Below are 25,841 nucleotides of genomic sequence, written 5' to 3' on the forward strand. Positions count from 1 at the left end.
CATGGCAACCCTAGCTTCACCCAATCAGAAATGTTCCCTTTGTGCTGTCTATCCCCATCTCCTCCCCACTCCTCGTCTACCCTCCTGCAATTTAAAACTGACTTGTTTTATCACTTCCCCTAGTTCAGACTAAGGGCCCTTGACCTGAAGGATTAAACCTGTTTCTCTTTCCACAGAAACTGCTTTACTTGATGAATGGTGAGACGCTCTGCTCAGCCACGTTGGCCTAAAAATTTATCCCCATTCCTATCAATAATGGAATGATTGAATGGCAGTGCTTTCAAAATTCTGTTCCATTGAAGCTAATGCAACTGGATTTTAGAAAAGGAATACTGTATTTAGTATTAACAGCTGGAAATTAATTTTGAATTATTTAGTACAGAAGTGCCAGTATTAATATAAAATACTCTGCAGATGCTGGAGTCAAAGCAACACTCACAACACGCTGGAGGAACTCAGCAGGTCGGATAGCATCCGTGGAAATGATCAGTCAATGTTTCGGGACGAAGGGTTCTGGGGCGAAATGTTGACTGATCACTCCCACGGATGCTGCCCGACCTGCTGAGTTCCTCCAGCGTGTTGTGAGTGTTGCCAGTATTAATATGATGGCCCAAATGCCCTCCTTTTGTTCATTTCAGTGGCTCTCCCAGTATCTTGGCCAACATTTCTGCCTCATTGAAAAAGAGTTTAATGCGGAAGCGATACTGCAGGTGTAAAATACCTGTCACGTTACAACAGTCATTGCAGTTGTAAGGACAATTCATCCTCAAAAGCACTTGGGGACTTTCCTTTGTTCAATGTATCCAAGTATTATTTTAGATCAAGGATGGCAGAAACAACTGTTGATCCAGACTAAGTTTTGATCCTAAGATTGGCATTATCTTGACATATGACGTGAAGGACCGACCCCCTCAAGTTATTAAACTTAAACCTCCCAACTTCTCTAACAACACAGATGCAAAAAGTGAATTTAATTTCACCCAACTTCACTTGCCCCATCATTGAAGTGGACTCACTGTGTACTCACTTTCAAGGACTCTTCATCTCATGTTTTCGATATTTATTGCTTGCTTGCTTGCTTGCTTATTTATTTATTTATTTACTCCTTCCTTCCTTCCTTTTTGTATTTGCACAGTTTGTTGGTTTTTGCACAGTAGTTGAATACCCAAGTTGGTACAGTCTTTCATTGATTCTGTTGTGGTTATTATTCTGTGGATTTATTGAGATGCCTACAAGAAAATGAATCTCATGATTGTATATGGCGACATATATGTACTTTGATAATAAATTTCCTTTGAATGTTGAAGGGGTCATTTGAAAACTATGTACTTGGGGAGCTTTTTGCTGGGTGTTTTGCTGTGTTGTACTTTTGACAGGTCAAAATTGGCAGTGAATATTCCTTCTAAAATATTGGAAATCCTTTTGTGGGCATGTTGTATATTTCTTTTGGAAGTCATTCAGCATTTTCTCTTTTTCTTTATTATCTTGATTTACCTGAACCTTACATATTTCCTGGCCAGGATGGTGAACTGTGTTGGACCAGGCCAAACTGGCCTATTCTGCAGTATGCCACCAACCCCTGAGCAGGCTGGAGCTTAATTTTACCCCAGTACTTGGCCTACCTGGGGCTGACAACACCTCTTGCAAAGATTCACCCCCTCAGTGTTACAGTTTAGAGCTCAAATCCTGAAATGAAAGAGTTAGAGACAGAATCATAGCACTGTCACTGCACAGGAGACCTTTGAGTCTGTGTCAAGTCCCGCCAAAGCAATCCACTACCTTCATTCTTTCTCCCACCTCGCTCTGAATTTGATAGAACTCCGGGTGCTGGAGATACTGGAAATGCCTCAAGCACTCAGCAGGTCAGGTAGCGTCTGTGCAAAGAAAAACAGAGTTAATGTTTCATCTCATAGATGAGAAACTTGCCCTGCTGAGTGTTTCCAATGTTCTCCATCTGATTTAGTTGACACTGTTTCCAATAATCTTACAGACAATGAGGGCCATTGGGCGAGACATGAACTCACAACCATCCAGCATAGAGATTGTCTTAAATTCCAACCTGTTCCTTCTGATGATTTTCCTGCAGGATGGTGCCTTCCTGGATTATGATGACTCTGCAACAGATGCCACCAGCAGCACAGAGGATATTCCCTCATTGGAACCATCTTTGCAAGGATCAACATCCTTTGGAGAACTCGGACTTCGTCACTATCCAGAGGCTAGCAGTTCAGTAGATGTTAGCAGAACAGAGAAGGGTTCAACGTGCCTAACGCAGCTCGGTAACATTGGGAAAGCAAAAACGTTCCCACAACTTACAGCCTCCTGTCGTTCGCAAGAAGCTATGGAAACCAACAATTATTTCACGTACCAAGAGAGTGGGGAATGCAATCTGAAAGACAGAACAGAGGAAGATCAAAATGACAATGGATCTGATCCTGAGAATGTGATGGACGAAGAGGATCAGGATTCATTGCCTTTGTTGATCAGGTCCATGTCCAGCTCCAGAAGGCACAGTTGGGAAGGACCTTTATCCCCTTCAATTTATGGAGATTCAAGGAGAAGGTAAGATTATCCAGTAATGTCATAATAAAGGCCTTTCTCCAGGTCCCCTTCCTTAGCTCATGGTTTTGCCTGTAAAGGCTATGTTGGCAAATTAGCAATATCCATTAGGGATCAATGCCTGATTGTAGTCTGGTGTTTGTGTGATCCTATTGGAAATTGTAAAATTGAGTACCAGCAAAGTGATGTTTATGCCTCAAAAAGTTATTAGTTTTTCCCTTGGTCAGAAATATTTTTAAAAAAACTATAATAATGCTACTTCTAGAGTCTCTTTCACAGGAAGATACTTTACAAGGATGACCTATACATAATTCAGCAGTGATCCAAAACAGTAATGTATGTACTCACATGTCCCCGAGTGCTCTACAGGCAATTAAACTCTTCTGAAATGTAGATAATACTTTTAGAAATGAACAAAAGCTCAGGGCAGAAGTAGCTAAGAAGCAATGTCATAAAGAGGAAGGTGAAAACTTTGGGGAGATGGAAGACAGGAGGACTGAGAGTGATCGAGAGAATGGAGATAAATGGGTAGTTCTAGTATTAAAGAATAGTAGGTCAGAGCTCAGACTTTCAAATACAACTCTGCCGAACATCTTGAAAAGAGATTAGTAGCTATAAAAGTCTGTTATGTTTGAAAGAGTATGCAGGGAAGTCTGAGCCGAGAAGGTTAGTTGGAGCAATGGAGGGATTTGTTTGTAAAGATGGCAACTTTAAATTAGAGGCATCTGTCCACAAAGGCAGATGACAGAGGGGTGATAGGTGAACAGGCCTTGGTGTGACTCAGTACATGGGCAGCAGAGCTTTTAATGGAGTGAATATTATGGAAGCCAAATGGTGGGAAACAAGCCTGGAGATCATGGGGATCAAAGGTATGTGAAGAATGGATGTGTATTTTTGCAGAAGACTGGAATTAAACAGTACAACATAAAAAAATAGGCATCAGCCCCTTCAAGCCAGCCCGACCATTTAAAATGATCACGCCTGGTCTATGTTGGCCTCATCTCCTCTCCTGTGCTATTTCTCCTTATCCCTCTATTCCTTGGTCGCTCAGATACTTATCCACTTCCGCTTTAGATACCTATAATGATCCAGCCTCCACCACCACCAAGGCAGAGATTCGCCTTCATCTGAAAGAAAAAAATTCTATGTATCTCAGTTTTACATGAACATCCCCTTGAACTCTCTCACGAGCAAAAACATCCCAACAACTAAACTGTCAAGTCCCCTTAGGTTCTTATATGCTTGAGTAAGGTTAACCCTCTTTGCTCCAAACTGCAAGCAATGTAGACCCAAATTATTTAGGTAGGACAACTCTGTCATTGCGGGAGTTAACCTGGTGAATCTCCTTCTTATTGCTTACAATTTTTTAAGATTAGGGGAACTAAACTGTACACAGTATTTCAGGGGAGGCCTCACCACCATCTGTACAATTGCATCAAAACCTCCCTATTTTTAAACTCAAACTCCTTTGCAAAGAAGGACACCATGTAGTTAAGAAGGCAAACTGCTTGTTGGACCTGCCTGTTAACTGTTTATGATCCGTGCATTAGCATATCCAGCTCCCTTTGTACCTCACTCATTAGCAATCTTTCTCCATTTACAGTACTGTGCAAAAGTCTTGGGAGTGTGTGTATTATATAGATATATACCTGTAGCTAGGATGCCTAAGACTTTTGCACAGCACTTGAGTAATATTATGTATTGCACCGTACTGCTGCTACCAAAAAATAACAAACCATGACATATGTGAACGATGATAATCCTGTTTCTGATATGGGTCTCTTTTGTGGACAGAGAGTGGGAAGGAGACAGGGAGAGGGGGATTGTGGTTGGAAGAAAGGGAGCGAAGAGGAGAGAGAGCAGGAAGCAAAAGAGAAGACATTCTGTAATGATTAATAAGCCAGTTTTTTGGAATCAATTGACCTTGCCTAGTGACTCAGGGATGGGTGTGTCTGAACCTGTGCCACCCACCTCTCCTTCTCCTGGGATTCCTTCTCTGCCAGCTGTCCCACACCCCTCCCATGACACTCCACCCTTGCCATTCCTGACATCCTTTGCACCCACCAGATTTACAAACTCGATCTCTGCTCCGCATTGACAAATAAAGCACTGTGCAAAAGTCTTAGGCACCCTAGCTATACACAGCACCTATAAAAAGTATTCATCCCCTTGGAAGTTTTCATGTTTTATTGTTTTACAACATCAAATCACAATGCATTTAAGTTGTTTTTAAACACTGATCAGCAGTGTCAAAAGTGAAACCGACCTCTACAAAGTGATCTAAATTAATTACAAATATAAAACACAAAATAATTGATTGCATAAGTATTCACCCCCTTTAATATGACACACCAAATTGGTTTGAGAAGTCGCATAATTAGTTAAATGGAGATCACTGTAAAGGTGTTTTTAATTGATTGTCATAAAAATACTCCTGTGTCTGGAAGGTCCAACTGCTGGTCGGTATCCAGGCAAAATTACACTATGAAGACAAAAGAACACTTCAGGCAACTCCGTGAAAAGGTTATTGAAAAGCACAAGTCAGGAGATGGATTCAAGAAAATTTTAAGTCACTGAATGTCTGTTGGAGTACAGTTAAGTTAATCATCAAGAAATGGAAAGAATATGACACAGCTGTAAATCTGCCTGGAACAGGCCATCCTCAAAACTGAGTGACCGTGCAAGAAGGGGACTAGTGAGGGAGGCCACCAAGAGACCTATGACAACTCTGGAGGAATTACAAGGTCAGTGGCTGAGATGAGAGAGACTGTGCATACAACAACCGTTACCAAGGGTTCTTCACCAGTTGCAGGTTTATGGGAGAGTGGCAAAGAAAAATCCACTGTTGAAAAAAACTCATGCGAAATCTCAGCTAGAGTTTGCCAGAAGGCATGTGGGAGATTCTGAAGTCAGCTGGAAGAAGGTTCTATGGTCTGATGAAACCTAAATTAAGATTTTTGGCCATCAGACTAAACGCCATGTTTGGCGTAAGCCAGACACTGCACATCATCAAAAACACACCATCCCTACCATGAAGCATGGTGGTGTCTGCATCATGCTGTGGGGATGCTTCACTGCAGCAGGCCCTGGAAGGCTTGTGAAGGTAGAGGGTAAAATGAATGCAGCAAAATACAGGGAGATCCTGGAGGAAAACCTGATGCAGTCTGCAAGAGAACTGCAACTTGGGAGAAGATTTGTTTTCCAGAAAGACAATGACCCCAAGCATAAAATCAAAGCTCCACAGGAATGACTTAAAAACAACAAAGTTAATATCCTGGAGTGGCCAAGTCAGAGTCCAGACCTGAATCCAATTGAGAATTTGTGGCTGGACTTGAAAAGGGCTGTTCACTCATGATCTCTATGCAATGTGTCAGAGTATGAACAGTTTTGTAAAGAAGAATGGGGGAAAGTTGCAGTGTCCAGATGTGCAAAGCTGATAGAGACCTATCCACACAGACTCAGGGCTGTAATTGCTACCAAATGTGCATCTACTAAATACTGACTTGATGACTTGAATAAGTATGCAATCAATTATTTTGTGTTTTATATTTACAGTATAATTAATTTAGATCACTTTGACACAAAAGTTTTTCTGTTGATCAGAGTCAAAAAAAGCCAAATTAAATCCTCTGTGATTCAGTGTTGTAAAACAATAAGACATGAAAGCTTCCAAGGGGATGAATACTTTATGTATATGTGCCAAAGCTTTTCCCAATTCAGTAGATAATCTGCTTTTTGATTTCACCTACTGATGCATGATCTCACAATTGCCCTCATTAAACTCTGCTTGCCAGTCTTTTGCCTACCCACTCACTTTATTTACATCCTGTGGTGAAACCACAGTATCCTTGCAGGCTCTTCCACCTATTTTTGTATCATCTGCAAATACAGAAATCTTGCATATTTATCCTCCTCCAGGTCATTAATGTAAATGGTCAGTGACTGTGGTCTGATCCCTGCCATAGTCCACTGATTATCTCCTTCCATTCAGAAAAGTAACCATGCTTTCTATGACAAACAAGAGAAAGTCTGCAGATGCTGGAAATTAAATTAACACACGCAAAATGCTGGAGGAACTCAGCAGGCTAGGCAACATCTATGGAAAAGAGTAAACTGTCGACTTCCCAGCAATCTCTTTCTTTCACCCCATCACCCTATATCTCATCATTGCTTTATTGCGAAGTCATTATTTACTCACGGTGATATTTTTGGTACCTGTTTGAATACGCTGGTTTGGCAAGCTGCTTCTTGGACTGCGAACTTTTCCACCAACATGGGAAAATTGCTGAGGTCAGGATGTTCAAACAGAGCTAATCCACTAAACTTTGAAATCCAGGTTGACCCTGTGGCATGAGATCATAAGCACAGCCTTTCAGGTTCAGTCGACAAACCACCCAAGCCACAGCAGTCCAGACCACACCATGTAAGCGAGACAGGGAAGCCATTCATAGCACGCACTGTTAACGTCACTGGTGCTGCTCTGGCCCCATATTGGTGGCCACTTAATAGAGAGTGGACTTAAAACTAGGAGTTGCTTGGAACTGTGAGGTGCTCAGTCAGTGGTTAACAACGGCTTTGTGTTTAATCTGTACAATTACTTGCCAAATACCTTCAGCCTCAACTAGGACTGCTGTCAGAATCTCCTTTTCACTTCTATCTATCCCTTGAGTATTTATTTTTAAACACTATTGACATACGTTGCCTGTACCGAGGTTGGGCTTTGGATGGTGTATTTCATCCCCCTTTCACCCTTTATAAACTCCTGGTCTGGAACTCGGATGCCTGTGTCCTGACTCATTCACCATTCTCTGACCTACACTGACATCCTGTCCAGAAAGGACTTGAATTCTCATTTATAAAATATTATTCTGATCACTGTGAATGCCTCAAAGTGTTGACCTTTGCATATTTATAAACATAATTTCCTCACTGTTGGTGTCCAAGTCTTTGGTTGCCTATGATGAGGTATAGAATTTTCTCCCAAGGCCTCTCTGTCTCTTTATCTCCTACTCCTCCTTCAAGAGAAACTTTATTAAAAATCAAATTCCTTGACCATGTGCATAATGAATATTTCAAGTGATTGGGTGTGAAGCAGCTCTCCTGTATAATGCCCTGGTAACAACATATTAATTAAACCTTGTCATACACATCATCAGGACTCCATCAGGCGATGCTAGCTCAGGGCCACCCATGTTGGACAACTGTAGACAAAGATTAATCCAACCCCGGTTCCCGAATGGACAGACTCATGTCTGCCCCTCCCAAGCCGTACTTCATCATGACAAAAAATAATTAGAAGTGTGAAGACACCTACCATATGAAACAACAACATAGACGTGGCAGTCTGCCTACTTAAATCAGTGGACAGTCAATGTTTCAGGCCGAGACCTTTCACCAGGACCAGCATCTGCAGATTTTTCCCAGGCTTGTGACACTGTTACCACTGCGAAGTCTCTTCGAGGCTTGCTGACCCGGAAGAAGTTGAAATCTTCAGTCCTGACGAAGGATCTCAGTCCGAAGCGTCGACTGTTTACTCTTTTCAGAAGCAGGTTTAATATCACTGGCATATGTCGAGCAATTTGTTAATTTAGCAGCAGCAGTACAGTGCAATACATGTTAAACATAGAGAAAAATCAATTATAGTGAAAAAATATATAGTAAATAGTTAAATTAAAAATAGTACAATAAAAGAAATATTAAAAGTGAGGTAGTGTTCATGGGTTCAATGTCCATTTAAGAATCAGATGGTAGATGGGAAGAAGTTGCTCCTGTATCGCTGAGTGTGTGCCTTCAGGACTCTGTATCTCCTTCCCGATGGTAACAATGAGCAGAGGGCATGTCTTGGGTAACGGGGGCCCTAATAATGGACGCCACCTTTCTCAGGCACTGACCCTTGAAGATATCTTGGGTATTACAGAGACTAGTGCTCATGTTGGAGTTGACTAATTTTACAACTTTCTGTAGCTGCTTATGATCCTATGCAGTATCCCCCACCCTCCCCTCAATACCAGACTGTGATGCAGCCTATAAGAATGCTCTCCACGGTACGTCTGTAGAAGTTTTTGAATGTCTTAGGTGACAAGTCTCCTCAAACTCCTAATGAAATATAGCCGCTATCTTGCCTTCTGTACAGCTGCATTGATAATGCAGCTATAAAGAAGGCAAAATGCTGCCTGGCCTGCTGAGTTCCTCCAGCATCTTGTGTATGTTGCTTTGGATTTCCAGAATCTGCTAATTTTCTCGTGTTAGTATTTAAGTCAGTGTCAGATCAGAGGAAGTGTGAGTCTTTTCAATATGGTGGGCACCACAGGCAAATCCACCATCCATTACCCATCCCTGTTTCACGTTGTAAAGTTGTTAGTTGTGATGTTTGTAGGGGGCAATAAAAAGGCAATAGGCCAGGGCTGGTGTATTCCCATTGCCCTTCCTTAACTCAGCTGGACAATCGTAGCCCTGGCCTCTGCCCAGTAGGTTACAGATGGAGGAGCATGTGTTTGATTTTGCTGCTTAAGTGAGTGGTGAAGAGCAAACACCACATCTGAGGTACTGATCGATACAGACAGGCACCAAAAGCTCCAGCTTTCTCCCGGTGCTGAAAGTATGTGACTGATCAAGGTGCCCATTTGAAATCTGCCACCTGGGATGACTTCCCATTTCCACAAGTGCAGGAGAATAAATGATTTGCTTGTAACATTAGCCAGTCTAATGGGAAAATTGTAAACAAGCGGAAGAAGTGCATTAGACATTGCCAACTCCTAAACAGTGGAACCAAAAAAGATCAGGATGGAAATTAATCAGAGCAGACGAAGCCAACTGGGAGAGAAAGAGAGAGAGAGTTGGTGATGCAGGACTAGAAACAAAAACTTCTGGGGATTTTCATACTTAATGCTTACAGAGTAAACACTGAGTGCAACTGAGGAAATTACAGGTATTGCCAGCCCAAGAATGTAACATGTTCTCAAAATGCAAACTCTCCCCTTGGCATTTATGATCATTTGGCTAAATGTCTGGGAGATCCAATGTTCAGTTCCCTGTCCAGGTCTGTTCAGCTTATAAACAAGAGAAAATCTGCAGATGCTGGAAGTCCAAGCCACACACACAAAATGCTGGAGGAACTCAACAGGCCAGGCAGCATCTATTGAAACGAGCACTGTCAATGTTTCGGGCTGAAACCCTTCGGTAGGACAGAAGGGTTTTGGCCCGAAATGGCGACTGTGCTCTTTTCCATAGATGCTGCCTGGCCTTCAGAGTTCCTCCAGCATTTTGTGTGTGTTACTGTTTTCAGTTTATATTACTTTATGCCTTAGGGATGGCAACTCCATGTTCCTGGGGAAGGGAGTGTGTGTGTGTGTGTGTGTGTGTGTGTGTGTGTGTGTGTGTGTGTGTGAGAGAGAGATAGATAAATAGAGGTAAAATGCTACCTTACTGGCAGACCTGACCTACAAGAGAGGAGGGAGTACATGAATAGGGTACCGAGAGGCTGAAGGAAAATTTGTCTTTGCATTCAGTTGTCTGCTTAAAGAAATTGGATGTGTTATTTTCTGGCAGTATTTGCGGCACATGAACACAACCATTACAATGTGCATTCCATCATGCATGACGTGCATCCTGCACACTAATCCTGGATCAGTATGCCAACTGCTGTATCCAGAACCACAAGAAACAGGAGTAAGTGGAATCAAGATGGCACCTTGAGCCTGCTCCATCGTTCAGTAAGATCATCAGATAGATAGGTTCCTGCACAGAGCTTTTGGCACGTTGGTCTTCATAAATCAGTCTTGAGTATAAGAATTGTAATGTTATGTTGAAGTTGTTGAAAACTTCGGTAGGACCAAAATTGGAGTATTGTATATGGTCCCGGTCACCTACCCACAAGAAAGATATCAATAAGTTTGAAAAAGTACAGAGAAAATTTGCAAGGATGTTGCTGGGACTTGAGCACCCTGAGTTTTTGGTTAAAGGTTGAATATGTTGGGACTTCATTCCCTGGAGCGTAGGGGAAGGAGGAGGGACTTGATAAAGATATACAAAATTATGCAGGATATAGATAGGGTAAATGCAGTTGGGCTTTTACCATTGATAGGGGTTATAGGTTAAGGGTGAAAAGTAAAATATTAAAGGGGAATGTGAGAGGGAACTTCATTCAGAGGGTGGTGTGTCTGTAGAATGAACTGCTAGCAGAGTGATGGATGCAGGTCCAGTTGCAACATTTAAGAGTATAGGTACGTGGATGGGAAGGATTTGGAAGACTATGATCCAGCTGCGGGTCAATGGGACCAGACAGAATAACAGTTTGGCATGAACTAAATGGGCAGGAGGGCCTTTTTCTCTGTTGTAGTGCTCTGTGGCTCTATCAGTGACCTGATGTCGGCCTGAGCTCTCCCTTGCCATCAGTTTCCCCTAAGTTCTTGATTTCCTTATGACTTAAAGACAGGGTTATTCCACCAGGAACTGCACTCAGTGCCACAGTGGACCCAAGTGAGCATTGTCCGTCAGCACAGACGTTCACCCCTTCAAGAAAAAAAGTGAATAGGTATGGTAATTGCCTGCTAGAATGTGTGGCTGCAGTTGTGGCTCAGTGGATAGAATTCACAAATGCAAGTTCAGAGGTTGTCGGTTTAAATCCTGCTCCAGGGGTATAATTTGGGCTGATGCTTTTGGATAGGATTGTGAGATGTCAATATGGATGAAAATGGAAAGAAAAAACTCAGAACCATGTCAAAGAAGAGCAAGGAAGTTTGGCTTAATCCCTGAGCCAATATTATCTCTTCATTTACTTGCCAAACAAAAACAGAAGATAGGACCTGGACATAAAATGCTTATGGTCTTCCTCACATTAGAACACTGACTACATATTGAATCAGAATCAGGTTTAATATCACCGGCATATGTTGTGAAACTTGTCGTTCCTGCAGAAGCAGTACATTGCAATACATAATGATAGAAACAATTTGTGAATTACAGTAAGTATATATTAATTAGTTAAATTAAATAAGTAGTACAAAAGGGAAATAAAAAATATTTATTTTATTTTACACAAACACTGTCTGCTGTTCCCAGTAGTATAGGAAGAGTGATTAGGCGGAAGGTACAGGGGCCTTAGGTCCCACACCAGGAACAGTTATTACCCTTCAACCATCAGCTCCTGAACCAGTGTGGATAACTTCACTCACCTCCACACTGAACTGACTCCACAATCTATAGTCTCACTTTCAAGGACTCTACATCACAATATCATTTATTTATCTGTCTATCTATCTGCATTTGCAGAGTTTGTCTTCCTTTTGCACATTCTTTGTTAGTCGCTCTTTGTGTGTTGTGTTTAATTGATTCCGTTGTCTTTCTTTGTTCTACTGTAAATGCCAGCTAGAAAATGAACCTTGGTGTCGTGTGTGGTGATATATACGTATTTTGATAATAAATTTGCTTTGAACTTTGACCTGTTCCCTACCATGCACAGTAGATGTGGTTTGCTTTTTCAGTTGCATTCACTGGTTTATTTGTTCTCTGTAATATTCACAGGATTTGCTGTTGTCCACAACATTCAGGAATTGTTACTGATAGGGATTTTCTATTCCTAAAATACCCACAAAGTTTGCTGAACTCTATGGCCCTCAATTCCCTGCAGTACACAGTGTTTTCTCTCCATAGTAAAATGTAACATCTTTTATTTTCTTGTAATGTATACAGAGTGTCAATTCTCTGTAACACTCACAGATTCTCCCATTACCATGTAAAATAAACACAGGTTTAGCTATCCTCTATATTATATACATAGATTATTTCCATATAAACTTCTGCTGGATTAATAGCTGCTTCTTGGCATTTTGTTCAATTCCTGAATCATTTTTTCTTATGTCCTTCATCAGGTTACAGACACTGGCTGCACAGAGATACTGATCAGGACAAGCACAAAATCACAAATATCACAAAAGTGTTATTAAAGTTTTTCAACTTACAAAAGTGGTCTTTGCCTAAGAATGTTCCAGTTTGACCATTCGTTTAAGCTTGGCTTGCTTCTAATTTTTCTGGAGGAGAGAAATGTTGCGAGGATGTGATAACCCTACTGAGGGTCTCCACTCAGAGTTGATTCCAATTATAACTTACTGGAGTCTGGTCTTTTATTAACTTTTCAATCTAATGCATTTTCCTATCATTAGAGGTATACCAATATAACCATATAACAATTACAGCATGGCAACAGGCCATCTCGGCCCTTCTAGTCCATCCCGAACTCTTACTCTCACCTAGTCCCACCGACCTGCACCCAGCCCATAACCCTCCATTCCTTTCTTGTCCGTATATCTATCCAATTTAACTTTAAATGACAGCACCAAACCTGCCTCAACCACTTCTGCTGGAAGCTAGTTCCACACAGCTACCACTCTCTGAGTAAAGAAGATCCCCCTCATGTTACTCCTAAACTTTTGCCCTTTAACTCTCAACTCATGTCCTCTTGTTTGAATCTCCCCCATTCTCAATGGAAAAAGCCTATCTACATCAAATCTATGTATCCCCCTCACAATTTTAAATACCTCTATCAAGTCCCCCCTCAACCTTCTACGCTCCAAAGAATAAAGACCTAACTTGTTCAACCTTTCTCTGTAACTTAGGAGATGAAACCCAGGCAACATTTTAGTAAATCTCCTCTGTACTCGCTCAATTTTATTGACATCTTTCCTATAATTCAGTGACCAGAACTGTACACAATACTCAGTTTAGTTTCTGGAGCCCATTTACTGCGTAAACAACATTCAGCTAATTAACTATGCTCTCCGATTTGCTGGTGTTAGTAATTCACAGCCATAAACTACCCATTGCCTTTACGTATGGAAGAACCATTGAGCCTGAGTCTTAATTTTCCACTAAAATGGCCCAGAGAGAGCCTCAGTTTAAATGTGAAGGGGGATTTTCTATGAAGGAAAAAGAAATTAGAGCAGGAGTTGGCCATTCATTTCCTCTCACTTTTCAATGAAATCCATTGCTGTATCATTCATCCAACTCCACTTCTTTGATGGTCACTTTCAGGATGGACATAAAGGGGCCTTTTCTTGTTCCCTGCTCCTTTTGCATTTATCTGTCAATAATTTGGATGACGGAATTGATAGCTCTGTGTCCAAGTTTTCAGATGATACGAAGATAAATGGAGGGACAGGTGGTGTTGACGAAGCAGAGAATCTGCAGAAGGACTAGACAGATTAGGAGAATTGGGCAGAAAAGGTAGCAGATGGAATACAGTGTAGGGAAATGTATGTTTATGCACTTTGGTAGAAGAAATAAAGGCATAGACTATTTTCTAAACAGGGAATAAATTCAGAAGTCAAGGTGCAAAGGGACTTGGGAGTCCTTGTGCAGGATTTCCCAAAGGTTAACTTGCAGGTTGAGTCGGTGGTAAAGTAGGTAAATGCAATGTTAGCATTCATTTCAAGAGGACTAGAATATAAAAGCAAGGATGTAATGTAGAAGCTTTAAAAGGCGTTGGTCAGATCACACTTGGAGAATTGTGAGCAGTTTTGGGCCCCTTATCTAAGAAAGGATATGCTGGCATTGGACACAGTTCAGAGGAAGTTCATGAAAATGATCCTGCGAAAGAAAGGGTTTATGTATGAAGAGCGTTTGATGCCTCTGGGCCTGTACTTGCTGGAGTTTAGAAGAATGAGGAGGGATTTCATTGAAACCGATTGAACATTGAAAAGCCTAGATTGAGTGGATGTGAAGAGGGTGTTTCTTGTAGAGTGGACATGGAGAGGATGTTTCCTATAGTGGGAGAGTCTAGAACCAACAGGTACAGCCTCAGAACAGAAGGAAATGCCTTTAGAATAGAGGGAAACAAGGATTTCTTTATCCAGAGGGTGGTGAATCTGTAGAATTCATTGCTACAGACAGCTGTGGAGGCCAAGTCATTGGGTATATTTAGAATGGAGGTTGATAAGTTTTCATTAGTCAGGGCATCAAAGGTTATGGGGAGAAGGTGGGAGAATGGGGTTGAGAGGGATAATAAATCAACCACGATGGAAGGATGGGGCAGATTCGATGGCCCAAATGGCTTATGTGTCTTACAACATTGCAGGCTAGGCTAATGTTTATTGCCCTTTGTGAGAGAAGATTGTTCTTGAGAAGGTGGTGGGGGAGCTGTTTTCTTCAATAACAGTAGTCCAATTGGTGATAGGAAATTTCAGGGATTAAGACTCAAATTCTTTTTTGATTCCTGACCTTCTGATACAATTAAATGGTTTTGTAGGGCATCTGTGAGTCAACGAGCAGGAAGGGGCTTTTGTGAGTCGGATAGCCCTTTACAGTCAGTTTAGTGGTTTAAAATGATTGATCATTTAATTCCAGTCAGTTAATAAATTGAATTCTCCACTTGTACCACTACTTCTGTCACACTTCTATAGAGCATAATACCATCAAAGAAGAATCCATTTGAGATTTTAGATTAAGACCGGGCTCAACAATTTCCTGAGGAAATGGCTCTCAATTTCCATCACAATATGTGTGAAGAACTAATTCCTGACATCGTTCCCTAAAAGACCTGATTTGAAACTCACTCTCACCTTCACCCCAGCAGCCAAAGGAAATGGTGTCTCTGTGTCAATCAGCACAATACCTTTAATCAGTTAAAACGAAGCTCCATTAGTTTACACTATAATCTTCTCAAACCAAAGGAATACAAGTCTGGACTGTGGAAATCTCTAAGTCTTGGTATCAGTGGTGGGTGAATCTGCGTTGAAATCTCCCACCGTGGCCCATGTATTTTTTTTGTGTGTTCCACGGTGAATAGGAGCAATGTTTGCCTTTTGTGGGATCCTTCTCTAAATCCCCACCATTAACCCAACTCTAACTCACTCCAGAGGATCTAGTTTGGAACTGGTTCTATTTATGCATTGCTGGGAGCCTACTTAGTTATGGCTGCACCAAAAGTTCGGCCTGAAAGAGTACTGACTAGGAGAAAATATCTTGTAGATAGAATTGACGGAAAGTGTCACTGTCAGAAGAGTTTTTTTAAAATTAGGCCTCAAACCTAGATCCTGACTGTTAGAGGAAAAAAATACCAGAAGACATTTCTTGATAGACTAGGGATGTTTTCAATTGAGTGTCAGCCAAAAAATATTCCTCAAAACGAAATCATAAAAATAAATCAGCTCTTTATCACATTGTGTGTGGGAATTTCTGTACTCAAATTGGCTGTTATGTTTCCTACATTACCACACTGATGCAAAGATTTCCTCTAGTGCTTATGCAGGGACATTCTTTCTCTTTCACTCTTTGTTTCCCTTTTTCTCTTTCAGTTTATGAAAATGAGGCACTGAAGATAAAAATAAAGGTAGTGACACAATCAAAATCACAAGGAGTTTTAGTTAGGCCTGTCAGAAAAGTCCATTTAATCATTTGAAGACCAACAACTGAAAGATTGAAGGCATACAGTAAGACAATGAGACATAGCAGACCCCCCCCCCCTGCAAAAACTCATTTCAGGGAGGTAGCACCATCAATTTGCGGGAGACTCCCGGGAGAGGTGGGATGTCTGCAATAGAGTAGCTCCTTAGCAGCCAGCCAGCTAGTTTAAATAATGTTAGCTATGCTAATGAACGAATGACACCTGTTAAACTCACCTCAACATGTCTTTTACATTTTAACCCACCATGGGCAATAGAAAAGTCACTGTTGCAAACAGCACAGCGAGCAACACTGTCATTATTTTTGACCCCTATTAGGCAGGGGTACACTTTAGTGTAGTCTGGGGTGAAGTACGTTTTATATCTTCTTTTTTTGGAACACTCTCCCATGGTGTGCTCTCGCGCACGCTCGCTCACTCTCTCTCTCTCTCGCGCGTTTGTGCTCTCGCTTGCTTTCTCTCTCGCTTGCTCTCACTCTCTCTCATGGTCACTCTCGTGCTTTCTCTTTTGCTTTCTCTCTCTCTCTCTCTCGCTCTCAAAAAAATTGATTTCCATGATATTGTATATAATTTGCGGGCATCAGGGAGCCACTATTCATATGCGGGAGGCTCCCGGAACTTCCGGGAGAGGTGGGATGTCTGACATAGGAACAGAACCAGGCCTTTCGGCCTATTGAGTCTGCCCCACCATTTTATCACGGCTGATCCATTTTCCTTCTCAACCCCATTCTCCTGCCTTCTCCCCTTAACCTTTCATGTCCTTACCAACCAAAAACCTATTAACCTTCTTCTTAAATACATTCAGTGACCTGGACTCCACAGCCGCCTGTGGCTATGAATTTCAGATTCATCTCCCCTTGGCTAAAGAAATTCCTCCTTGTCTTCGTTCTAAATGGTTGTCCCTTTATTCTGAGACTGTGCCCTCCGATCCTAGACTCCCCCTGTAGTCACGATCACTTTACATAGGAAAGAAGATAAATATGGGAGAAACAATATTTTAATAGACGTAGAGGAGGGGAAATAAAACTGTCCTGCTTCTAGTGTGATTATCTGTATATCCTGGTGTGTTTAAGAGAACGAAAAGAAATACACTTACAAGCCTATTAGTATTATCATTGTTGTTGGGTAAATTACCAAAACCCCCACTTTTGGAGAATAATATAAACCTTGAAAAGGATGCAGTGCTTTCCCGGCGTATATGAAGAATAAACTCTTCTCGAGCTTCCAGCCTGGTACAGGTATTAATTTTAACTGACCTTTCGATGTCAAACTCTGCCACCTTCATCATGGATGAACGAATGAATGACCCCTGATGAAGATGGCCGAGTTTGCCATTAAAACATCGATTAAAATCGATGCCTGTACCTTCGTTCAGACAGGCGCATACTAAATGGGAACAGGCACACATATTTGTTAAAGGAAGTTGAGTCTGACTCAATTGATTGAACTTATTGGGGAGGAAAGCTGGAGGGTTTCTCAGGGTAACGGTTAACATAACACTATGACAACTCGGAGTCGGAGTTCAATTCCAGCGCCATCTGTGAGGAGTTTTGTATGCTCTCCCCCACACCATGCAGGTTTCATCTGAGTGCTTCAGTTTCCCCTCACAGTCCAAAGATGTACTGGTTCATAAGTCATTATAAATTGTCCTGTGAGTTGGCTAGTGTTAAATAGGTGGGTTGCTAGGCGATACGGCTTGTTAGGCTGGAGGGGCCCGTTTCATGCTGCATCTCCAGATATAAACAAATAAATAAAATATAGCAAAGCTTTAAACGTGGCAGTCTGGTCAAAAAGGGTAAAAACCCATAGGGTCTAAGGGAGTGCGGCAAATTGAATTACAAATCAGGGTAGGGAGCAAAGGATGATAGTTGACAAGTACAGTTTCATTGTGGCTGGATTCTGTTGCCAGTCCTCAGTGTTCAGCTTCTTGTTTTTTGTAAAACATTGATAATTTTAACCTCGCGGGATGGGACTCATTTGCATCTGATATGAGGAGACACAAGAAACAGCAGATGCTGGAAGTCTGGCTATCTCTCCTCTTTCTTTCCAGTCCAGTTGAAGGATCTCAACCCAAAATGTCGACCATTCATTTCCCTCCATAGAAGCTGCCTGACCTGCTGAGTTCCTCCAGCTCTTTTGTGTGGAATGGTGACAGGGAGGAGGAATGCTCCAGTCAGTTGGATAGAAAGTGGCAAATAGAATTTAACCCTGAGTATTGTGTGGTAATGCCTTTGGGAAGGTGTAGCAAGACGAGGGACTGTATAATAAATGGCAGGATACAGTGGTATAGGGAAGAAAAGCATCTGGAATGTCAGTGCTAAGATGACACAAGAGGCCAATAAGGTGGTTAAAAGGATTATAGAATGTTTAACTTCATCGTCCCAAGTTATGAGTCTAAGATTGAATCTATAATGGAATTGTTAGTTAGCCCAGCACATTTCCAGGTGTATTGCACTGAAGAGGGTATACTGTAAAGTAAATTTTTGAAGATATTGCTATGTCTGGAAAATTAGTGTCAAGAATCATTTCTTCACACAGAATGTGATGAGATTTGGGAACATGTTCCCTCAGGAAACCGTTGAGCCTGGGCTTCATCTAAAGTTTCGGATTTTTCTCTGGTACCATTGTACTTTACAGAAGTGTAACAGAAGTAGTGATGCAAGCGGAGACAGTAAATTAAATTATGTAATATAAATTCAGTTTATTAAATAGATTGGAATTAAATAATGCAGTTCAGCTAAATTCAATTAAATCATCTGTTGATTAATTCAGCTAAAGAAATGTTGAGCCAGGATTGTTCATTTGTAGCAGAAGAGGCTGGGGAAAAACAGTTGAGTTTAGAGAAAAAACAGTTGGAGTGAGAAGGACTAATCTCCATAAGCAGAGGGGCCAGAAACCAGGGATGTATTTTTCAAGTAAGTGGCAGAATTGGAGGGGGATGAGGAAAAGTTGAATATCTAGAGGATGGTAGAGTGTATGAAACTCACTGTGAAAAAGGAAGGCGAAACTCTTATCATTTAACTAATACTTCTTGTGTACTTGAAGACTAGTGACCCACAAGGCTACAGACCTCATCCTCCTGGAAGGTTGAACAAGTTCTCTTTCCATCGGCACTGATGTGATAGGCTTCTTTCAATCCTGTATATTTTCTGTTTCAATATTTTTCAATGATTTCATGGCATGTGGTTCTGTGCAATAAAGACCAATGAGATGTAGGAGCAGAATTAGGCCATTCAGCCCATCGAATCCACTCTGCCATTTCACTGTGGCTGATCCTGGTTCCCATTCAACTCCATACACCTGCTCTCTCACCATATCTCTTGATGCCCTGACCAATTAGGAACCTATCAACTTCCACTTTCAATGTACTTACGGATTTCGTCTCAACCTCAGTCTGTGGCAGAGCATTCCACAGATTCACCACCCTTTGGCTAAAAAAAATTCCTCCTTCCTTCTGTTCTAAAAGGTCGCCCTTCAATTTGAGGCTGTGTCCTCTAGTTCTGGACACCTCCACCATAGGAAACATCCTCTCCACATCCACCCTACCTAATCCATTCAACATTCGGTAGGTTTCAATGAGATCCCCATGTGTTCTTCTAAATTCCAGTTAGTACAGGCCCAAAGCTGCCAAGCACTCCTCATATATTAACTCCTTCATTTCCAGAATCATCCTCGTGAACCTCCTCTGGGCACCCTCCAATGACAACACATCCTTTCTGAGAAAAGGGGCCCAAAACTGTTGACAATACTCCAAGTGCGGCCTGACTAGTGTCTTATAAAGCCTCAGCATTATCCCCTTGCTTTTATATTCTATTCCCCTTGAAATAAATCCCAAACTTGCATTTGCCTTCTTTACCACATATTCAACCCATAAATTAACCTTCTGGGAGTCTTGCACGAGGACCCCTAAGTCCCTTTGTTCCTCTGATGTTTGAATTTTCTCCCCATTTAGATAACAGTCTGCACTATTGTTTCTTTTACCAAAATGGTTATCATACATTTCCCAGCACTGCATTCCATCTGCCACTTTTTTGTCTAAGTCCTGCTGCAATTGCATTGCTTCCTTAGCACTAGCTAGCCCTCCACATATCTTGTATCATCCACAAACTTTGCCACAAAACTATCAATTCCACTATCTAAATTACTGACAAACAATGTGAAAAGTAGTCCCAATATTGACCCCTGAGGAACACCACTAGTCACTGGCAGCCAACCAGAAGAGGGTCCTTTATTCCCATTCACTGCCTCCTGCCTGGCAGCCATTCAGCTATCCATGCCAGTATATTTCCTGTAACACTATAGAATTTTATCTTATTAAGCAGCCTCAAATGCATTTTGAAAACCTAAGTAAATGACATCTACTGCCTCTGCTTTGTTGACACTGCTTGTAACTTCTTCGAAGAATTCCAACAGATTTATCAGGCAAGATTTGCTTTTTGCAGAAACCGTGCTGACTTTGACTTATTTTATCATTATTCTCCAAGTACCCCAAATCCTTGTCCTTAATAATAGACTCCAACACTCTTCCAACCACTGAGGTTAGGCTAACTGACCTATAATTTCCTCCCTTCTTAAAGAGTGGAGTGACATTCTCAATTTTCCAGTCCACTGGGACCATGCCAGAATCAAATGATTCTTGAAAAAATATGACCAATGCATCCACTATCTCTTCAGCAACCTCTTTCAGGACTTTGGTCCAGGTGACTTATCCACCATAAGACCATTGAGTTTGCCTAGCACTTTTTCCTTTGTAATAGCAATAGCACTCACTCCTGTTCCCTGACACTCATGGACCTCTGGCATACAGCTAGTGTCTTCCACAGTAAAGACTGAAGCAAAGAACTTATTAAGTCCTCCATTACGATGTCACCAACAGCATTTTCCTGTGGTTCGATATCAACTGTCACCTCCCTTCTATTCTTTATATAACTGAAAAAACTTTTAGTATCCTGTTTTACATTATCAGCTAGTTTGCACTCATATTTAATCTTTTCACTTCTTATAGCTTTCTAGTTACCTTTTGTTGGATTTTAAAAACTTTCCAGTCGTCCAACTTTCCACTCAATTTTGCTACATTATATGCCCTTTCCTTGACGTTTATGCTGTCCTTAACTTCCCTTGTCAGCCATGGTTGTTTTGCTGTGCCATTTGAGATCAACTTCTTCTGTGGGTCATGTCTATCCTGAATTATTCCCACCTCTGTTCTGCCGTCATCCCCGCCAGTACCCACCTCCGATCCACCAAGGAAGCTCCCATCTCTGTAATTCCCTTTATTCCATTGTGATTCCGATACCTATGATTTATGCTTCTCCCTCTCAAATTGCCATATGAATTCAATCATATTATGATCACTGTCTCCGAAGGGTTCCTTTATATAAAGCTCTCTAATGAGATCTGGAGTATTACACAACATCCAATCTAAGATAGCCTTTCTCCTAGTAGGCTCAAGCACAAGCTACTCTAAAAAGCTATCTCGTAGGCATTCAACAAATTCCCTCTCTTGCAATCTGACACCCAACCTGATTTTCCCAATCCCCTTGCATATTGAAGTCCCCCATTACAATTGTGACATTACCCTTGTTACATGCCCTTTTCAGCTCCCTTTGCAATCTCAACCCCACATCCTGGATACTATTTGGAGGCCTATATATGATCCTGTAATGGGTTTCTTACCCTTGCAGTTTCTTAGCTTCACTCACAAAGATTCAACATTCTCTAACCTCGTGTCACCTCTTTCTAAAGATATAATTCCTTCTGTTACCGATAGAGCCACACCACCACTTATGTCTTCCTGCCTATCCTTTCGATCCAAAGCATCTCATTTGATGTTAAACTCCCAACTATGACCTTCTTTCAGCCACGACTCTGTGATGCCCACAACGTCATACCGACCAATCTCTAATTGTGCCACGAGTTCATCCACCTTATTCCGAACGCTACACACATTTAAAACAGCACCTTCAGTCCTGCATTCTCCACACTTATGAACTTAGCCTGTCTGGCACAGTTTAACTCTTTGCTCTGTCTGCAGTTGTACTCAATCATTGGCTTGTCCTTCCTTACATTCATATTACATATGAGATTATGAAGACACGCAGTCCTCTTTTATTGTCATTTAGTAATGCATGCATTAAGAAATAATAGAATATTTCCTCCGGTGTGATATCACAAAACACAGGACAGACCAAGACTAGAAAAAAAACTAACAAAACCACATAATTATAACATATAGTTACAACAGTGCAACAATACCATAACTTGATGAAGAAGTCCATGAGCACAGTAAAAGTTCAAAGTCTCTCAAATGTCTCACATCTCACGCAGACGGGAGAAGGAAGAAAAACTCTCCCTGCCATACCCGACCACGGTCCGACTCTGAGTCATCCGAAAACTTCGAGCTCTGATCAGCTCTCCGACACCAAGTACTGAGCGCCATCTCGATCCAAACGATTCAACCTCCTTCTCGGTCGCCAACAGCAGGCAAAGCCGGGGATTTTGAGGCCTACCCTCCGAAATATTCCCAACCACGCAGTAACGACAGCAGCGAGCCAGCGTTTCAGAAATTTCTCCAGATGTTCCTCTGTGCTTTCACGTCCCTCTCCATCAAATCAGAATTGTCCACAGCCCCTATTTGACGGATACGATATCGTTTTTCACCGGAGGGCTGCGCACGCGCGGGTGCGCTGCTCTCTCTCCTCCCACCTATTACATCGTCTACTTGTAAACCTGCTGGCTCATCCTCAGCTCTATCGTACTGGTCCCCATCCCCCTGCCATATTAGTTTAAACCACTCTCTAACAGCTCTAGCAAACCCGCCCACAACGATATTGGTCCCCCCTTGGATTCAAGTGCAACCCGTCCCCTTTGTACAGGTCATATCTACCCCAGAAGAGGTCTGAATTATCCAGAAATCTGAAACCCTGCCCCCTTCTCCAATTCCTCAGCCACCCAGACACCCAAGATAAATGTTATCTTTGAGCGGAAGCTGATCAGCCACCCAGTCATCCACTCGTTGTGTTTGTCCTTGTCCTGCATTAACTGTTAAGGGAGTTTCCATCAGCAGCAAAGGTTACAATTTACCCCTGTGATTCAAAGACCAGTGCTCAGGGCTGTGTAGAGGGAGCTTTCCCATTCGTGGTGTGAGTACTGCAAGTGAAACAGCAACAGTCACGTTCTTCAGTAGTCTAGACGTGACAACGTTACTTGCAAAATCAGTCTGATTAACAGAGATTCCAGGAAATTGTAGCCTTGCACCCTGGAAAAGTAGGCGGGTTTTCACATGAGCCAACCGTCATGCAAATTAGCTAATTCCTTTCCTATATTGCAACACTAATAGCACCTCAAAACTAACTTAATTTACTAGAAAATATTTTGGAATGTTTTGATAAAGGACAAAAGTCTTTCATTGTACCATGGCATCTCTATGAGGCATTTGTGCTCAGGGGAAGGTGCCCAGATTGGCTAAACATGATTTGTTCTAGCATTAGGAAATTGTAATGAAGACATAACTTCTTTCCCGATTGATCAATGACTTGGATGTTGTTTGTGCTAAGCTCATGATTTTTCAATGTTCACTATTGTTATAAGCATTCAATCAATTAACATTTCTTATTATAATCCTGTTATTTTGTAATTTAATTTCTATTGGATTAATAATCAAGAAATCATAGATTTTTAGAACATTTACAACATAGAAGCAGGCAGTGCTTGGTGAACTCATTTGTAGAAATGCTGTTATATTGAGGTCAGTCAAACCAAATATCAAAGAATCGAAGAATGGGTAGTGGGGAAGGAGCATCTATCACAGTCTACTAGTACTTGAGTGTGCACTATGTGATCTGTGAGCTTTTGGGCATTACAGACCCAGTGCTGGACAGTGGGACAAAGCTGGATGACTTTTTTTGACCAGCATGGACAAAATGGGTGAATTTGCCTGCTTGTATGTTGTAAATGGTCTAAAATTCAGTGATTCCTTGATTATAATAAGAAATGTTAATTAATTAAATGCTTATAACAATAGTGATAAATTGTAGAAGGGAGATCCCCACCTAAAAGAAAGAGTAAGAACATCAGAATACTTCTTTCATAACTAGTTTCCCACATCCCTAAAAGTGTGAATTGAATGGAAGGAACCTGGACACTACAAATAATGATTAATTTAATTAAACTGGTGCCCTGAGCAAGATAGTATCTCAGGGAAGACTTGGTAAAGTGAACTGAGTAAGGTAGAAACTGGGGAAGGGCATCTAAGAGGAACCCATGAGGTTATGACTAAATTGGTTTGCTTGTAATCGAGATGGTAAAAAGCAATGACTGAGTCATTGTAAAAGGATGATTCATAGAAAGGGAAAATGTTGGAATGTTGAGGTGGAACTATTGTCAACATTGGCCTGACTAGGTTAACCCTTTGATTGGATGATGAAGACAGCCAAATAGAAGGCCCTGCTACTCTCTTCCTTATTGCTTGCTGTTGGAACTGAATCATTCAAACATGCAGGATTCTTCTGGGGCATCATAGGGTAGATGTTTCCCCTGCATAGATATTTCCCCTGGCTGGGGTGTACAGACCCAGGGACCACTGCCTCAAAATGAAGGGTTGGCCATTCGGGGTAAGGCAAAATAATATTTCTTCATCTGGGGGTAACGAATCTTTGGAATTCTGTGCTCAAGTGGCTAGTGGGTACTCAACAGCTGAGTACATTCAAGATTGAGATCAATAGATATTTGGGCATGACAGGAATCAGGGAGTACGTGGTCAGTGCAAGAAAGCAAAACTGAGGAAAAGTTTAGATAAGGTGTCATTGAATGGTAAGGCAAGCATGAGCAAACTGAGGGGTATAGTTCTGCTTCTCTTTCTCGGGTTCTTGAACTCCTGTTTGCCTGACTGGTTCAATTGTGGTTAATAATGTCCATGTTAAGGTTCTTGATGACTATGTATTTTAGTAAATACTGTAACTGTCATTTCCTTGTGAGCCAATAAACCACACTATCTGGAGCCTGTCTGGTGATCTATATTGAGCTCTTTCCCCATTGTCACATAAATTCTCTCCTTCAGATGCTTATCCAGTTCCGTTTTAAAGGCTTCTTTGCATCTGCTTCCACGAGCTCTTCTGTTACCATCTCAGTCACACCGGGTCATCACAAATATTTTCATCTTGGCTCCACAGGCTCAGCCTCGATGTTTTGGGAATCGACAGTGATGCTGAGGGTGACAGAGAAGACGAAGATCAGTTAGAATCCTCACATGACGCCTCAGCCTACGAATTACTAGAAACCGATATCACTGTTGCAGACAACACAGAGGACAACAGGCAAGCAACTGGAATTCAAGGGAAGATCGGCAGAATCTTACCTGAGGATGTTATGACTGAGCAGGTAACTTTCAGTGCATGATGATAGATACACTCACCCGCTTTTGGATCGGTGAGTAACACTGAATGATTTTGTTGTAACTCAGCACTTCTGAGTCTATAAATTGAATTACTGTCTTTCAATCATATTAAAATAGCAACATACGCAAATGCTGGTGGAACTCAGCAGGTCAGGCAGCGTCTATGGAAAAGAGTAAACAGTCAACGTTTCGGGCCACAACCCTTCTTTAGGACTGAGAAGGAAGGGTGAGACGCCTGTGTTAAATGATGGGGTGGGGGGGGAAGGAGGAGGATAGTTGGAAGGTGATAGGTGAAGCCAGGAGGGTGGGAAATATCAAGGGCTGGAGAAGAATGAATCTGATAGGAGAGGAGAGTGGACAATTGGAGAAAGGGAAGAAGGAAGGAGGGGAAGTAATAGGCAGGTGGGAAGAAATAAAAGGTTAGAGTGGGGAATATAAGAAGGCAGGTGGGGCGGAATTTTCTTGATAAACCGATATTCATACCATCAGGTTGGA

At 41.6% G+C, this 25,841-nt stretch overlaps 1 protein-coding gene across 4 annotated transcripts in view; it reads left to right on the top strand.

The window, feature by feature from the left end:
- The window catches only part of arhgef18b (rho/rac guanine nucleotide exchange factor (GEF) 18b), a 234,604-nt gene that overhangs the window by 73,477 nt on the left and 135,286 nt on the right, over window positions 1-25,841 (top strand). For all 4 annotated transcript variants that reach the window (XM_072244323.1, XM_072244321.1, XM_072244322.1 and 1 more), the window contains exons 3-4: window positions 2,087-2,562; window positions 25,123-25,330. In XM_072244323.1, the coding sequence (XP_072100424.1) occupies window positions 2,087-2,562; window positions 25,123-25,330 (684 nt within the window). The remainder of the gene's footprint in view (window positions 1-2,086; window positions 2,563-25,122; window positions 25,331-25,841) is intronic.

Source organism: Mobula birostris, chromosome 26, assembly GCF_030028105.1.
Source record: "Mobula birostris isolate sMobBir1 chromosome 26, sMobBir1.hap1, whole genome shotgun sequence".
Classification (NCBI taxonomy): Eukaryota; Metazoa; Chordata; class Chondrichthyes; order Myliobatiformes; family Myliobatidae; genus Mobula; species Mobula birostris.